Source organism: Andrographis paniculata, unplaced genomic scaffold (genome assembly GCF_009805555.1).
Source record: "Andrographis paniculata isolate CXL003 unplaced genomic scaffold, ASM980555v1 Contig32END, whole genome shotgun sequence".
In the NCBI taxonomy this organism is placed as follows: Eukaryota; Viridiplantae; Streptophyta; class Magnoliopsida; order Lamiales; family Acanthaceae; genus Andrographis; species Andrographis paniculata.
In genome coordinates this window covers 7,960,475-7,975,651 of record NW_026137565.1, presented here as the reverse complement: position 1 = coordinate 7,975,651, position 15,177 = coordinate 7,960,475, and the positions used below count along the sequence as shown (strand labels likewise).

General features: G+C 36.7%; 3 protein-coding genes and 1 long non-coding RNA gene across 8 annotated transcripts; 2 read left to right on the top strand and 2 right to left on the bottom strand.

Annotated features, from left to right (window-relative positions):
- Nucleotides 1-1,764: 1,764 nt before the first annotated feature.
- On the top strand, nucleotides 1,765-5,175 carry LOC127248033 (alpha-glucosidase). The gene is made up of 5 exons (XM_051270167.1): nucleotides 1,765-2,017; nucleotides 2,325-3,007; nucleotides 3,091-3,321; nucleotides 3,419-4,065; nucleotides 4,147-5,175. Exons 1-5 carry the CDS (start codon nucleotides 1,788-1,790, stop codon nucleotides 5,035-5,037), a joined length of 2,682 nt encoding a protein of 893 aa, XP_051126124.1. The 5' UTR covers nucleotides 1,765-1,787; the 3' UTR covers nucleotides 5,038-5,175.
- Nucleotides 5,176-5,220: 45 nt separating this feature from the next.
- Nucleotides 5,221-8,030, top strand: LOC127248034 (protein LOL3-like). Of its 4 annotated transcripts, none has more exons than XM_051270170.1 (7): nucleotides 5,221-5,758; nucleotides 5,944-6,063; nucleotides 6,610-6,720; nucleotides 6,874-6,995; nucleotides 7,383-7,463; nucleotides 7,548-7,619; nucleotides 7,739-8,030. In XM_051270170.1, exons 2-7 carry the CDS (start codon nucleotides 5,946-5,948, stop codon nucleotides 7,796-7,798), a joined length of 564 nt encoding a protein of 187 aa, XP_051126127.1. In that variant the 5' UTR covers nucleotides 5,221-5,758; nucleotides 5,944-5,945; the 3' UTR covers nucleotides 7,799-8,030. The 4 variants fall into 4 exon arrangements, with proteins under 4 accessions (XP_051126127.1, XP_051126128.1, XP_051126125.1 ...); XM_051270171.1 differs by having other exon boundaries at nucleotides 5,224-5,758; nucleotides 5,978-6,063; nucleotides 6,871-6,995; XM_051270168.1 differs by having other exon boundaries at nucleotides 5,224-5,758; nucleotides 6,871-6,995.
- A 322-nt stretch (nucleotides 8,031-8,352) lies between these two features.
- LOC127247109 (probable choline kinase 2) lies at nucleotides 8,353-11,104 on the bottom strand. 2 transcript variants are annotated; one of them, XM_051268821.1, is made up of 7 exons: nucleotides 10,528-11,104; nucleotides 10,107-10,228; nucleotides 9,813-10,008; nucleotides 9,309-9,426; nucleotides 9,159-9,206; nucleotides 8,878-8,978; nucleotides 8,353-8,743 (listed from the first exon to the last, which is right to left on the bottom strand). In XM_051268821.1, exons 1-7 carry the CDS (start codon nucleotides 11,020-11,022, stop codon nucleotides 8,627-8,629), a joined length of 1,197 nt encoding a protein of 398 aa, XP_051124778.1. In that variant the 5' UTR covers nucleotides 11,023-11,104; the 3' UTR covers nucleotides 8,353-8,626. The 2 variants fall into 2 exon arrangements, with proteins under 2 accessions (XP_051124778.1, XP_051124779.1); XM_051268822.1 differs by lacking the exon at nucleotides 9,159-9,206.
- A 310-nt stretch (nucleotides 11,105-11,414) lies between these two features.
- Nucleotides 11,415-14,322, bottom strand: LOC127247973 (uncharacterized). The gene is made up of 4 exons (XR_007837956.1): nucleotides 14,155-14,322; nucleotides 13,728-13,794; nucleotides 12,254-12,313; nucleotides 11,415-11,868 (listed from the first exon to the last, which is right to left on the bottom strand). It is a non-coding gene; the product is annotated as an uncharacterized LOC127247973 (long non-coding RNA).
- Nucleotides 14,323-15,177: the final 855 nt, after the last annotated feature.

Below are 15,177 nucleotides of genomic sequence, written 5' to 3'. Positions count from 1 at the left end.
ATAGATATCCCTTCGACATAACATAGATCATCGAAAGAATCTCGGAGTTATATTTTTTATGACATACAAATAAAATATTTTTCAAAATAAATAAAATAAATAATAAAAAAAAAACAACAAAAACAACATCATCAAAATAAAATTAAAAAACTACTACATCATCACAATCATCATCATTATCAAAATCATTATCACCATCGCCATCATCATCAAAATTAAGCTAAAAATTACATTATTATTATTATTATTATTATTATCATCATCATAGAAAGAAAGCTAAAATATAACATCATCATAACAATATAAAAAACAAAAACAATAAAAAAAATTAATTATGAAATATATGAAAAAAAATAATATAAAAATAAAAAAAATAATGTGTATAAAATATTATAAGGTGTGTTTGTTTGGGGGACTGGATTGGATTTACACTATTCATCCAATTTTTTACCTCTAAAAATATCAAATCAAACACCTATTTTTCATTTTTTATATTATACTAAAGTTCAATTTTACATTCAAAACATCGTATCAACACCTATTTATATCACATCATACAACTATTCAAATTCAAAATTTTTACTATTCAAATCCCAATTCAAAATCCAAACCCCCAAACAAACACACATTTCTCTGTTGTTAATTTAAAGTAAAAAATATTTATTCTTCATCTCAAATTTGTACTTAAAATTTTTCCTACAAAGTTGAATGTATGTAATTTTAATTGATACTTTTTGTTATACTTCCTCCGTCTCATTGAAAGAGTGACGTTTGTTTTTTTACATATATTTTTTATATTAGTATTATATTGGATTATAATAAAAAGACAAAAATACATTTGTATGGTGTAATATAAAAGTAATAATATTTGTGTAATATATTGCAAGTTGTAAGAGTATTTATTGTGTTAGGTATGTAGTATGTTTACTAAATTATGAAATGGTTAGGACGGACGTAAATAAAAAATGACAATATTTTTTAATGGAAGGAATAGAGTATTTTATTTTTTATAGTGAGAAAATATAAAAATGGTATAATTTTTACTAAATAAAAAAATAAAAATAATTTTAAGTGCAATTTGAAAAGATATTGAAAAAATGGTTTTTCTTGATGGATGAATGTAAATGCTTTTGTATACTAAAACTTTTTTTTACTCTTACATATACATGTGTGTGTGTGATTTTTTATATTTTCAAAGTTTACAGAACTAGACACACATTTTTAGCAATTAGCACCTAACATTATGCGTATACTTCCACATTGTTACAATGCATGAAAGAATACAAACAAAATAATTCCATAATTCCTGAAATGTTGAAATTTTCTATAATTATAATTACCAGTATATCAGTCTTAAATTTTTAAACACCCAATTCAAGGCTGCCACACGCAAACATTATCCACATAGTCAAGAACGTCGATCCTTCCTATATAAAAAAACCAAACCTTCTGTTTTTCACTCTTTATTGTGAAAAACAAAATATTATATTTAATATTTACTTTTAATTTAAATATTTTGTAGTATTTAAAATTATTACGGTTAAATTAATTTACCCCACATTTATTGTTTACCTATTGCCTAAAGTTTTATTACTTCCGAAACAATAAATCTACCAAACTATTTAAAAACAAAATTAAATTTATTTTAAGCACAGTATCACTTCAAGTTCAATTTAGCACCTAAGAGTAAAAAGCTTCCGGTCATTTTTTCAAATCTATATATATGGGTGGTTGTGCGGTGTATTCCTCTACTGTGACCGCAAGCTTAGCTAACTCCGTTCTCAATAATGAAGACCCATTTCAGCTCCTGCTTTCTACTGCTTGTGTTCTTCCATACCTGGAGCTTCCATCCGGCAATACTACCTTCTGCTTCTGCGGAAGACGTCATCGGATATGGCTACAAGGTCCAGTCATCGAACGTCGATCCGTCCGGAACTTCGTTGACTGCGATTCTGCAGGTCATCGGTAATTCATCTGTCTACGGACCTGACATTAAACGCCTCTCACTCACTGCCAGGTAATTTAACAACAATACCGCTGCGCCCTGCGATTGGCGGTTACTTCAGTGTATCAATTTTGATGAAGAGTTGTTATTGGTCATATCTCGCGTCAAACCTCGAGTTTCGAAATCCGTCTACTATGATATTTTCTGCGATTTGTGTTTATTTATTTTTTCATCGTGATTGATACTTTACGTTAATGTCTCTATCTATGCACGTCATGTGGGGACGATCTTGTTCTGTCCCTCTGGTTTTCGCTGCGAAATTCGTGAATTCGGATTATCTGTGTATGTAACTATAGTTTTCAATTTTCTGTTTGTACAGCGTGGAAACGAAGGACCGTTTGCGGATTAGAATAACAGACGCCGACAATCCACGTTGGGAAATCCCTGACGACGTTATTCCTCGGCAACCTCCGCCCGGACCTTCATTCTCCTTGTCGCCAGCGCTTCCCCGCCGCTTTCCATTGCTTCTCTCTTCTTCAGATTCAGATTTAGTCTTTAACATCCAAGAGACTCTTCCTTTTGGCTTCACCGTCACGCGCCGTTCTTCCAATGACACCATCTTCAACGCCACTCCTACGCAGGGTGACCCGTCGACTTACCTCATCTTTAAGGACCAATATCTACAGCTTTCGTCCTTACTTCCGCCTAATACATCCAATATGTATGGCATCGGGGAACACACCAAGGGTAGCTTTAGGCTGGCGGAAAACCAGTTGCTTACGCTTTGGAATGCTGACATTGGGAGCTCTAACAAGGATCTCAACCTGTACGGATCCCACCCTTTTTACATGGATGTTAGGGCACCGAAGGGGGTAAGTCATGGGGTTTTGCTGCTCAATAGTAATGGAATGGATGTTAACTACACTGGAGATAGGATTACCTACAAGGTGATCGGTGGCATTTTCGATTTGTACATATTTGCGGGTCCGACGCCAGAGTTGGTTATGGGACAGTATACTGAGCTCGTTGGTCGCCCTGCCCCAATGCCTTACTGGGCTTTCGGTAATATCAGAAATCAAATCAATATGCATACATCATAAGATGCTCTGTGCACTAAATTGACACTCTGCTTCAATTTTTTCTAGGATTTCACCAGTGCCGTTACGGTTACAAGAATGTCGAAGATCTTCAGGGTGTTGTTGCTGGTTATGCTAACGCCTCGATTCCATTAGAAGTTATGTGGACTGATATTGATTACATGGATAGTTTCAAAGATTTCACGCTTGATCCGGTGAATTTTCCGGCCGATAAGCTGGGGAAATTTGTCGATGCGCTTCACCAGAATGGTCAGAAATATGTGGTCATTCTGGATCCAGGTATGCTCGATCATCCACGGATTGGGTTATTCAACAGTGCTTAAATAAATGATTTGTTTCGTTATAAATCCATTTTTGTGTGTTGAATGTACTGCAGGCATTGCTACAAATGATTCATACCCAACCTACAAAAGGGGATTGGAAGCCGACATCTATATAAAGCGCAATGGCACTCCTTATCTTGGTAAGGTGTGGCCGGGTGATACCTACTTTCCAGACTTTTTCAATCCCTCCGCCGAACCTTTCTGGGCCAATGAGATAAAGCTGTTTCGTGAAGTTATCCCAGTCGATGGACTTTGGATTGACATGAACGAGTTATCCAATTTCATTACTACTCCATCCAACGACAATTCTACCATTGATAATCCTCCTTACAAGCTCAACAACTCCGGCTCATTGCGTGGCATCAACGAGAAGACTGTACCTGCATCAGCTCTTCATTACAAGAATGTCACTGAATACGACATTCACAACCTGTATGGCCTTCTGGAGTCCAGAGCTACTAATGCTGCGCTGGTTAATGTAACTGGTAAGAGACCATTTGTGCTGAGTCGCTCTACTTTCACTGGCTCCGGGAAGTACGCCGCTCACTGGACTGGAGACAACGCTGCAACGTGGGATGACTTGGCATACTCGATCCCTGGTATCTTAAATTTTGGTATCTTTGGAGTCCCGATGGTCGGAGCTGACATATGCGGCTTCTCGCGGGACACAACTGAAGAGCTCTGCAGGAGATGGATTCAGGTATTATTCAAGTGACTTAATTTAGTTTCCACACTAATTGTCAGACGTTTCTCTTGCTCTCATGATTGATTCTCCTTGCAGTTAGGGGCGTTTTATCCCTTTTCTCGGAATCACGCCGAGAAAAACAGCAAGCGCCATGAGCTGTATCTCTGGGAATCCGTTGCTGCATCGGCTAGGAAAGCATTAGGCCTTCGTTACAGGCTCTTGCCCTACTTGTACACCTTGATGTATCAGGCGCACACCACAGGCGTACCTATTGCAAGGCCACTTTTTTTCTCGTTTCCTGAAGACACTAACACCTACAATGTCAGCTCACAGTTTCTCCTCGGCAAAGGAGTGTTAGTATCGCCTGTATTGCAGGAGGGTGCAGTTTCCGTGGACGCATATTTTCCGGCAGGCAACTGGTTCGACCTCTACAACAATTCCCGCTCGTTGAGTTTAAAGCAGGGCGGTAGCGTGAAGCTCGATGCACCTAATGACACCATCAATGTCTATCTTCATGAGGGGAACATCCTGGCCATGCAGGGGGAGGCGAATACGACGCAGGCAGCAAGGAACACGACTTTCCATTTACTGGTTGCAGTAACCAGTGACGGCATTAGCTCCGGGGAAGTTTTCTTGGACAGTGGCGACGATCTAATTATGGCGGGCGATGAAGGAGGATGGAGCTCTATAAGTTTCAACAGCAGCATGGTGGGCGGTAATTTGGTTCTTGAGTCACAGGTTGTGAATGGGGAATTTGCTTTGGGGCAGGGGTTGATCATTGATGACGTAACGATTTTTGGAATGGATTTTACGAGTGTAAGAGAGTATGAAATGGTTACTGGGCTCAATGTAGATGGAAGCTCCGACATGGGTGTAAAGGTTCAGGAAAACGACGATGGGTTTACCTCTGTTAAAGTGTCGAAACTGTCGCTCCCTATAGGGAAGAGCTTTAGGATAGAGCTTACTGATGCCAAGTCAGCAAATTAGGCCTGTCTGTTCGTGGGCGATTGTTCCACTGATAAAGGCGGGTAGATTCTTGGAATAAATGTTAAATGGGTTTTATTTAAAAGCTACACGTGTATATATATATATAGGTTTCCTAAAAGGGTGTGTTTGTTTGATGAATTTTGTGGGATTACTATTATTTTCATAATTTTTTTTTTTAAATATCAAATTAAATATTTATTTTTTATTTTTTATATTATACTGAAAATTAATTTTACATTAAAACATCACATCAATTTGTATTTATATCACATTATACAACTATTCAAATTCAAAATTTTTATTATTCAAATCCCAATCTAAAATCCAAATCCTCAAACAAACACACCCTTATTTTATTTTTTTACTAAATTGAATTATTTCTACGTAACAAAATTTGTCCCACGAGTATTGGATTTGGGTAATAGAAGTGCCAAAATGGAATACTCATATTAAGGGCTTGAAAATATATGAAAGATTCTATTTTTGCGTGAGAGATATTTCTAGAAAGCGGAGAGTGAAAGGACCGAGACATTTATAAGTACATTTATCTGTTGTAGACGCTCAATATCCTGCAGCGCTAAAATTAGTAGTTAGGAAATTCTGCTGGTATCAGAGGAGTTTCGATTATTGGGGCATTTTCAGGCCATTGTATTTCGCCGGATTTGGTGAGAGGGTTTCTTTGGCTAGATTCCGTTACTCGCCGCATTCTCGTGTATTGCTGGTGCTTCTCGTCATCCTTTTTTTCGTTGTTTCCTATGGTTTTGTTTTTATATTATTATTGTTTTGGTTGCTTTTATTTCCCTGCGAAAGAGTTCCAATTTGGTTTGCTATTGTTATCTGTTATCTATTATCGTGATCGGCTGGATTGCGTTCTAAAGCGTGCATGAAATTCATTCAAACATTCAGATATGCAGAGTCAAATATTTTGTAGCGGGTGCAGGACGCTCCTCCTTCGTCCTAGCGGACCTGCTAACATTTGCTGCGTGCTATGCAATGTAATGACTCATGTGCCTCCCGCACTGGCAGGTAATGGCCGATACTCATTTTCTGAAGACCGAGGTGTTATTTTCTCAATCAAAACGTCCTGCGTGATTTTTATTTTTTTATTTTTTGTTCGTAATATTATTGTTGTTCATCGTTTGGGATCCATGCATTCATTTCCTTTTGTTGAATGGTTAAACGAAAAATAGCAAAGGAAATTCACAGGCGCACAAAGCTGAAGTTTCTCTGCATTGCTTAGGAAACGTTTTTGAATCTTTGGTAAATGTGGGCAATGTATACATAAATTTGCTGGTTTTCCCTGTTGAGGATGTTGTATACAAAAATGTTTAGTAGAACATAAGAAAGAACACAATTACTTTCCTGTATGTCCTGAATGATGTAAACAATTTACTTGCTTTGAGTAAAAATTGATGTAAATAGAATGGCTTGGGACTTGGAGGGTAGGCAGACTAGGCACCATTCTTTGTCTTCTGTTAGCAGTTTATTGTTGGTAATTAACCATACAATCGGCGTGGATCAGCTGTCTATGCTACTAGGGGTGTTACATTATCAACTTATTGGTACATGCAGAGGTAGAAGTGACTCAATCGATATGCGGTGGTTGCCATATGATCATAGCGCATACCCCGGGTGAGACCATTGTCCGATGCTCCTGTTGCCAGACGTTAAATTTTGTGCAAGGTATGCGACATTAACTTATACCTATATTAAGTAGTACTTGGAAGTTATAATGAAAATGAAAGTCTTTATTGTTGTTTCCTTTTTGGCTTCCGGTATTTTGTCCGCATACACACTTTTTAATGTGATCTTTGATGAGTGATGAATATGCAGCAGCCCCCTCAGCTCCGGCACCTAATAATGTTGGCCATATCAACTGTCCAAGCTGCCATACAATGCTGATATATCCAGCTGGAGTTCCATTTGTTAAATGTGCCGTTTGCAGCTTCATCACAAATGTTAGTAACACTGCTTTATGCTGTTTTTCTATTGTTCTCCCTCCACATTGACCAATCTCACAAGAAACAGAATACAATGCTTGAGCAACTATCTTCTGTGATTTTACTTAGGCTTTATACCTTGGAATGAAAGGGATAGTTCCCATCTCCCATTTTAGAAATTTCCAAACTCATATTACATCATGGGTAAACAATTTATGCATTTAAAATATTTCTGCTTTCTTTTTTCGTAACTTCTCTCCGCTACGTATTTAGAAAACTTCAATAATTAAATGATGGGGGAATTACATTAATCTTTATAGCATCGGGCAAGTGGTATTAAATGATATCGATGGATTCCTGGACTTGCAAGTTGAAACTCATCTTTGGTTGTTTCTTGTAATGAAGATTGTCGATAGTATGCTCCCTACGCCTTTGAATGCCCCAGCTGGAGGTACTATGCATTCATCGATGCCTTCTACTTCATCGGTCAGTCTCTTCCTCGCTCACAGCTATGCTTACAGAGATTTTGTTTTTGGCATTTATTCATTTAAACTGCTTGATGCACTGCAGGGGAGTGGCTATTATGAGAGCCATACAGTTGTTGTTCAGAACCCAACCACTGTTGATGAGAACGGCAATCTGGTGAGTTTTGGCATTGTTCATGATAAATTTCCTCTATCACTTTCACTACATTACATCTTTAAGAACAACAAAAATAAAAAAACCAGCAGCCTAATTTGATGATGTGCAATTGTGAATAGGTGAGAAATGTCGTTGTTGGAGTACAGCATAGTAACATGGAGGAATGGGTACAACAATAGTCCTTTCTGGTATTATTTATTAGCTCTTTTTTAGTTCCTTTGACAGTGTACAGATGCATGATACTACATTTTTTTAGCAGTCTTTGTAGTGGCCGATTAAGGGTTTCTTTTGTTGTTGTTGTAACATTTTAAAAGAACAAGTTATTTATAAGCTCAATTTCTTTAGTAAAGAACATCAGGGAGATTTGGGCACTTTCGGGCTCTTGATTAAGAAAACAAACATATATATATATAAAGCCATTTCGGTAGGGGCCGAGTTGCCCATACCTGATCTTGAGGAACTTTCCAACTACTGATCGAGGTAAATTTCCAGAGGCATTCATATCTAATATGTTTTGTATTTTCGATCACTGTGTCTTGCGCAATTGTGGTGAAGATAAGGTAAGACTGTAATTCTTTGTACAATGTATGAACCTTCTTCTCGAGTGTGGCATTACAAATCCACAATTCTAATTAGGAGGTCAAACAGAGTACGTTGTCACGACAGCGTTAGATGAATTGAAAAAAAACAGATATGTTTGTTTAAAGGTTAATAAAGGACTACATCTCCAAAATGCATCAAAACTAAGTAATGGTGTATTATTATTGCAATTTGCAGGTCCTGTACTAAAGCCACTGAGCAACTAAACAAATTGCAGTGGGAGTGAAATAAATGTAGAAAATTGCCAAGCAAAAAATACAACCTGGCCACTAGCATATGAACAAAATTTTCCATATAAATGTAGAAAGTGCTCCACAAAAACTACTATGGCTTCCATCCATAGGAAAGAATGAGTGCATCGACAGTTATCTGAGTGTATTCCATCCATCGCCAATGGTCGCCCATGGCTACAGATAAGAATAAGTTTTTGACAGCTCCAGCAGCTCGGATTTTGTTGCCCAGTATCGTTGAAACCTTTGTCGGGCATACTCCTTGTAATCAAAATCAATTTTGTTAACATGATCCTGTCATTACAAAAGGAGAACTGATTATTTGATTATACTTAATCAAATGGACTTCCCAAAGGATAGCCAATTTTACCAGACTACAGATTGCATAAATGTTAAAATTGGATTAAATTGCTCTTCAAAGTTTTTACCGAGATTATTCCCCATAAGCCCCAAACAAGATGGCTTGCAAGAGTATACTTCTCCACTGCCTGAAGTAGCTTCTTCACCTCTGAGTCACTAGACAGATCGTCTGCAAAGAGGTATCAAAAATAAAATGAGACACACAACAATAGAACTTTCCAAAAAAGTAGGCAGCGCGCATAAACTTGGCTGTGGCTGTTCCGAAAATCTCACATGCACTAGCATTGACAAGGAAGAAAAGATCTTGGAAATACAATGATGGACAGTAATTTTATAGAATAGACACAACCTGAACCACTCAGATAGACCTGGACAAACTTACGACGTTCCTCCAAACCTGAATAGTAAGAAGACAAGCACTGGTTTTAAACCTCTGGCTCTCGCAACTAACATAGGCTTAGCGACTGAATGCAAACAGAGGCTGAAAACACAGCCATACTTGGATATTGGCTATAATCCAGAACATGCGGAGTTTTTGTATGATAGTCAGCAGCCATCTCACAGAAGTGATTTGCAATATCAAAAGCCACATGATTGTAGCTAGCATATTCGTAATCCTATAAGCCAACAAAGAACGATAAGCACGTTGATAATATATAGACAAGAACAACTCAAACATACTATCTTAATGTTCAAGTATGTGAAGAAAACAGAAAGCTAATACAAACAAGATTATGAACTTGGAGAAACATTAGTATAACTTACCTTTTAACAATTTTCAGATTGAAATATTATATGTATAAACAATGATACATATATATATATTATCAAGTGGAACTATTTCCAGGTGGGAAAAGGAAAGCAGGCAACATACTAATTTTACTCGAAAGTTGAGTCCAACAATCAGCTGGGACAGAGAGATTAGGCATGTAGGAGTGAAAGGACATCCATGTAACAATTTATTGATATTTCGTTTCTGATAACAGAATACATCGACACTCACTATTATTGTGATTAGTCTGCTTTCGTCATTTATCATCAAGTTCCCGTATTGTAAGTCATTGTGGCAGAATCCAACAAGTTGATGACAAGCTGAGAGATTCTCTTCCAGGGCTGATATTTCATCTTCCAGAAATTTTAAGCTGAATTCTTCAGCTTCTTTCACTGGAGACAACTGTTTCGCTTTTTTAAGCCAGTTTCTGAAACGTTAAGGCATGAAAAAATGTTTAAGAGCACTATTCTAAAATAACAAGGCATATATAATATATCATCCATTCGACTATAAAGAAACACATGCCTCAATCTGTCCCATAGGACAACAGCCTTCGAACCAGGCATATCTAGACCGTGGAATTCCTTCATCTTAGTCGCTATAAGGGCAGATATCTCAGGATCACGCAAATCAGCTGCTGTAAGGGTCTGAGATTTCGACAATTAAAGACTACAAGTGAACGAGTATGCCACTGGTAGATTGCCTTGAATATTTACGCAAAGGAAACCACTAAAAAAAAGAGGTAGGGAGGAGCGAAAATGTCAGTATCATCTAAGGTCAAGACAACAGAGATAACCACTTTTCAAAAGCATCCATAACTAACTACAACAAAACACTTTCAATCGGCCATTTTTGTTAATGCAATTCGTGCAATTAAGAACTCTGCAATAAAACATAGCAAGTGCAAAAGTCTACAATGAATCAAGTAAGACCAGTAGTTGCATACCCGAGCTCGAATGAACTCTTCAATACGACCATTAGGAAAGTGGCCGAGTAAAGGAGGCCCCCGCCCTTGCTCGGACATGAACTCGAAAGTACGAATCTCATCTTCACGCTTGAAAAATACCTCAACACCTGCACCATAAATCCTCACCAACGCCTTCCTGGATCCGCCTCTGTTCGAATCAGTACGCCATTTAATCTGGTAGACCTTGTTAGTCATTGCTCCATTGAGGCGAGTCACTTCCAGTGCCTCCGGATCGGGTATGTCGCCCCATTGCACTGCCAATGACTTGAGAAATTTGTTCGCCTCCTCTGGAAGGTGAGACTCAACACCTCCAGACATTGCGCAAGACAGAATGAAATGGAATTTTCGATTAGAAGTTTGGCAAGGAGAGAAAAGACGAAGAGGAATTTGTGAAGCTCGCCAGTGGCATGGGAGAGGGAGAGGGAGACGGTTCCGCAGACCGTTGCCTGATGGCAGTGACAACCAGAGAGCCATTGGAGCACGTGCGCTTCACGTGCCACCGGCACCACCGTTTCTCACGGTTGCTCTCCGAAACCGAATCTGTTATATATCGAAAAACTGCCACTGCGAGTCAGGCAGGGTACCCTTTGAGTATTTACTTTTACTACACTGTCAATTTCTCAGAATTACAACATGAATTGATTGTGTAAAGCTATATAAATTTACCAAATTGGATATTATTGACTTCGTATTAATCATTCATATTATTTTTTAGTAATAATAAAATTATAATTTTACCTCCAATTAAATAATAATTTTAGATTAAACAAAAGTTGAAGAATTTGTGTCCACCTTGGAACTACAAATAAATTAAACCCACCATAAAAAGAATTGTACCCTAATTAATGATAAAATTAGACTGGAACTTAACTTTGACTATATTAAAGGTATGAGTCAAGCCCAACTACATAAAATTAGATTGGGATTTAGGACTTGGTTTGATTTGGTTCTTTTGCCATCTTGTTTTTTATGCATTATAAATTTCTGATTCCATTGTTTGCTGTTCATATTTTGTGATTTGGTTCTTTTGCCATCTCCATTTCGACACATTAACATAAAATACATCCAACTATCAACAATTAATCAGTATTCCTCTGATTATTCTTAATGCCACAACTTTTTTTTGCAGATGTGTCTGTCCCTCTTGTGGAAGAATTGCTGGAAATGGCCAATGGGGTTGGTGGCTACTTCAAGAAGAAGAAGAATGTCCGTAATGAGAAGCATCTTCACATCCTCAAAATCTCCAATAACCTGCGGCAGATTCTTGGATAAGCCAGCCAGCCAGCCAGCCAGCCAGCCACCTCTTGGCATCCAAATCACCTACACAGACAACAGTGCAGCTGTTAAACATTTGATGAAATTGAGACAGAAACACATGAATTTCAAGAAATAGGAACAGATTTTCTCATCCTATCACTAAAACAGGACTTCCAGCATTCGGAAATCTGAGAAAGCCATGGACTTATAACATCATGCACGAAGAAAAATAGCTAACATTCATCCAAAACAATTAAAGATGATTTGCACTATCTCCAATGAATACAATAGGATTTGTAGCTATAGCCAACCCACGCAGCACGCAAGAACACTAATTTAGCGTTGCCAACACTCCAAAATTTGCCAACAGTTGCAACTATTGTATTGTATTGTAGTTAACCAAATGATTACCTTGTTAACAGAAAGAATGAAACTGAAAAAGGAATACCTGGATAAGCATGGTAAAGTTTCAAGTTGGCATGCTCTAATTCCTCTCGAAAGCTATTGCCTTCAAACAAATAGAATATTAATCAATCAATTATTTGTTACTGATTGTTGCATAGTCTATCGGCAGAGGGTTTATCCTCTAGTCCTTAAATTAGATCATAGAGCATTTCATGTTAAATAACTAGAGATTTCGTGTTTATTTCACTGGAATTCTAGCAAATAAAGAAACAACAGAAACAAACTTTCTTAATTGACATCAAAGTGATGTTTGTCTGTCCCTAAATCATAGAGATTGTTAACGGCACATATTGTACTATGGTACAAAAGGTTCTTTGGAGACATCGTGTACAGTATCTTACCAAAGCTAGGCACAGAAAATATGTATATAAAATATTAGATTTATAATATATTATATTCGATAAAATAAATGAGACAAATGTAGAAGTATTCTAACCTCTAATCTCATCTAACAAAAATTTCATTGCATGATTCCAGATATTGATGTCTAACACAATTTTGTAAAATTTTACAAATTAGTACAAAAAACCAGTTACCTATTCTGAAATCATACAAAAATAACCTGTTAGTGTAAATGTTAGTGTGATGACAATGGAAAAGGATACCAAAAAAGGCAAAATAAGAATAAAAAACACCCCATGGAAGCCAAAGAATAAAGCATGCAAGATAGAAGTGAAAAGCAAGATAGGAGGACAATTGAAATAAAGAGGAAGAAGATGAAAACCTTAAGATTGTTTGAATATGAAGGGATTCGTAGTAAAGAGTTTCACTTTTAATTTTATTATTTTTCCTTTTGACAAGTTTCCAATAATGGACAATAACAATAGAAAGAGATCTTTGATGAGATGAGTATCTACAACGTGGCGTCGCCATGCGTGTGCATAAAGAGCTCTCAGCCACTAGGCAAGTAAATTAAAGTTACCATATTGCATATGAGCTAACATACGAGTCCAAATGACACCTTTATGCAATGGTATTATTCCTATGCATAAAGAATGTTGAGCCATGGTGCTTTCCATAATAATCAACTCTACAACGGATTACAAATATAAATAATCATGTGTAATTCCGCATAAAAGTAATAAAAATTGCTTACATTTGTCGGCTGGCGATTAATTACTATTTTTATAACAACCAAAAATAAATACGATTACGTAGAATATACATATTATTATCATCCGCCGTCAAGCTTTACGTTGGATCAGCCGTCATCCAATCCATATATATATGTATAGCAACACATCAAGAGCTCATACATTTGCTACATTTTACCTTTATTTCATCGTAGCCGTTTCCCAAAACCACATTTAAGCCTTATTTCATCATAGTCTATGCCAAAACCAAAGACAACAAGGTACCCTAATCATGCATCCTAATTATCCCCCATTGATTCATACCACCATAAAATGCACAACACCATCATCAAGCTCAAAAGTGATTGAAAAACGTGGATATACCTGCAGGAAGATCGGGATTCAGGTAGGAAATCCTCAAAGGTAGCAGGAGCAGGGGAAAAAAGACATCCTGAAAAAGTACACCAATCGCAGGATTGTTAGACGGAGGATTTGAGAAAAGACAATTACAGGAAGAAAAGATCCAAACATTAAGGCTATAAAAATTGTGGACTCCGCCATCGACAAAATACTATTGGTTTTGCCGCGCAGCGGGCGGCGGAGAAAATCACAGAAGCCACATGAATCAGGTTAAATTCAAAATCCCTATTTCCAAAGTGCATCATCCGAATTAAATTTTTCGGGAAAAAAAAAATGTAAAATAGTCCTGAAATTCCACTGCATTCGCTGCATTATAACTGCGTACAATTCAAGCCGCTGGTTGTAATTGTTTCCCCTCTCTATGAACAGTTTACAGGCCGGAAAATTTTACCGTGAACCGACGGCAGGGGGGGTTATCAGCGGCAACGGGAAGGTAAAGCCACCGGCGAGAAAATCCGTAAGTATTCTATCGACAGTTTTTCCTTTCCTAGTGTGAAAACGAGGATTCTTGCAGGAATATTGCAATCAAACTTTTGAGGCAAATATCACAGGATATTTACATTCACGATATATTCTTGAAATATTATCATCATCATCATCATTATTATTACTATTATTATAAAAATAAGTGTTTGTTTGTATTTTAAACTGATTGTGTTTATTTTGTTTAAATTTTTCAAATTTTACTATTTAAATTTACTTTTTCATGAAAATAATATATTTTTTCAAAATATTTTATTCAATATTATTTTAGTATCAAATTTATTATCAGAATGTGTCCATAGAATTAACCTAATAATTACAAATTAGATGAGACAAAATAAATCACATTAAACCAGCTATGTGTAGTATAATTTTTTTATAACCCGAGAATTCGTACAGTAAATATAAGTAGAACGGATTAAATAAGAAATATTGATTTCAGTAGCTCCAATTTTAGTGTATTTTTTTTGACTAATAAAACAAAGAATAAATTCCTAATTAAGAAATCGTGTTCATTGCATTCATCCCCAAAATCAAATTAAAGTTGAGGACAATAATACACATAAAGATGGCCAAAAGGTGTCACGACTGTTTGAGTCATACACCCGACAGCAATTCTATGTGAAAACGATTTCCTTTTTTAAATTCCTTCAAGATTTCTGTGGATATTTCATTTTGAGGTCGATCCAAATGCAATATTCTGAATATATTACACTTTCTTTTTTCTTTGAAAGATATATGTCGAACAGATTATATAGGAAATTAAAAATGGGTAGTGTGGTATTGAATCAGCAGTTTGACCAAATTAGAAAGGGCATTGTCGGCACAGTAAGTGGTAATGTAAGAGAAAGCCGTGACTGCCTGAAAAGGCAAAAAGCAAAATAGGGAGATTTCATTTATGCACATATATAACAATAATAATAATTATTAT

What these genes read in the sequence shown, in the direction of transcription:
- LOC127247109 (XM_051268821.1), bottom strand. Translation starts at nt 11,022, where the DNA reads ATGGCTCTCTGGTTGTCACTGCCATCAGGCAACGGTCTGCGGAACCGT. An exon ending in GGATTATAGCCAATATCCAA is followed by an intron (nt 9,207 to 9,308) that starts GTATGGCTGTGT and finishes CTTACTATTCAG; the next exon opens with GTTTGGAGGAACGTCGTAAG. An exon ending in GGTCTATCTGAGTGGTTCAG is followed by an intron (nt 8,979 to 9,158) that starts GTTGTGTCTATT and finishes ACCTCTTTGCAG; the next exon opens with ACGATCTGTCTAGTGACTCA.
- LOC127248033 (XM_051270167.1), top strand. Translation starts at nt 1,788, where the DNA reads ATGAAGACCCATTTCAGCTCCTGCTTTCTACTGCTTGTGTTCTTCCAT. An exon ending in CGCCTCTCACTCACTGCCAG is followed by an intron (nt 2,018 to 2,324) that starts GTAATTTAACAA and finishes CTGTTTGTACAG; the next exon opens with CGTGGAAACGAAGGACCGTT. An exon ending in TGTGGTCATTCTGGATCCAG is followed by an intron (nt 3,322 to 3,418) that starts GTATGCTCGATC and finishes AATGTACTGCAG; the next exon opens with GCATTGCTACAAATGATTCA.
- LOC127248034 (XM_051270168.1), top strand. Translation starts at nt 5,946, where the DNA reads ATGCAGAGTCAAATATTTTGTAGCGGGTGCAGGACGCTCCTCCTTCGT. An exon ending in GACGTTAAATTTTGTGCAAG is followed by an intron (nt 6,721 to 6,870) that starts GTATGCGACATT and finishes ATGAATATGCAG; the next exon opens with CAGCCCCCTCAGCTCCGGCA. An exon ending in TTTGCAGCTTCATCACAAAT is followed by an intron (nt 6,996 to 7,382) that starts GTTAGTAACACT and finishes CTTGTAATGAAG; the next exon opens with ATTGTCGATAGTATGCTCCC.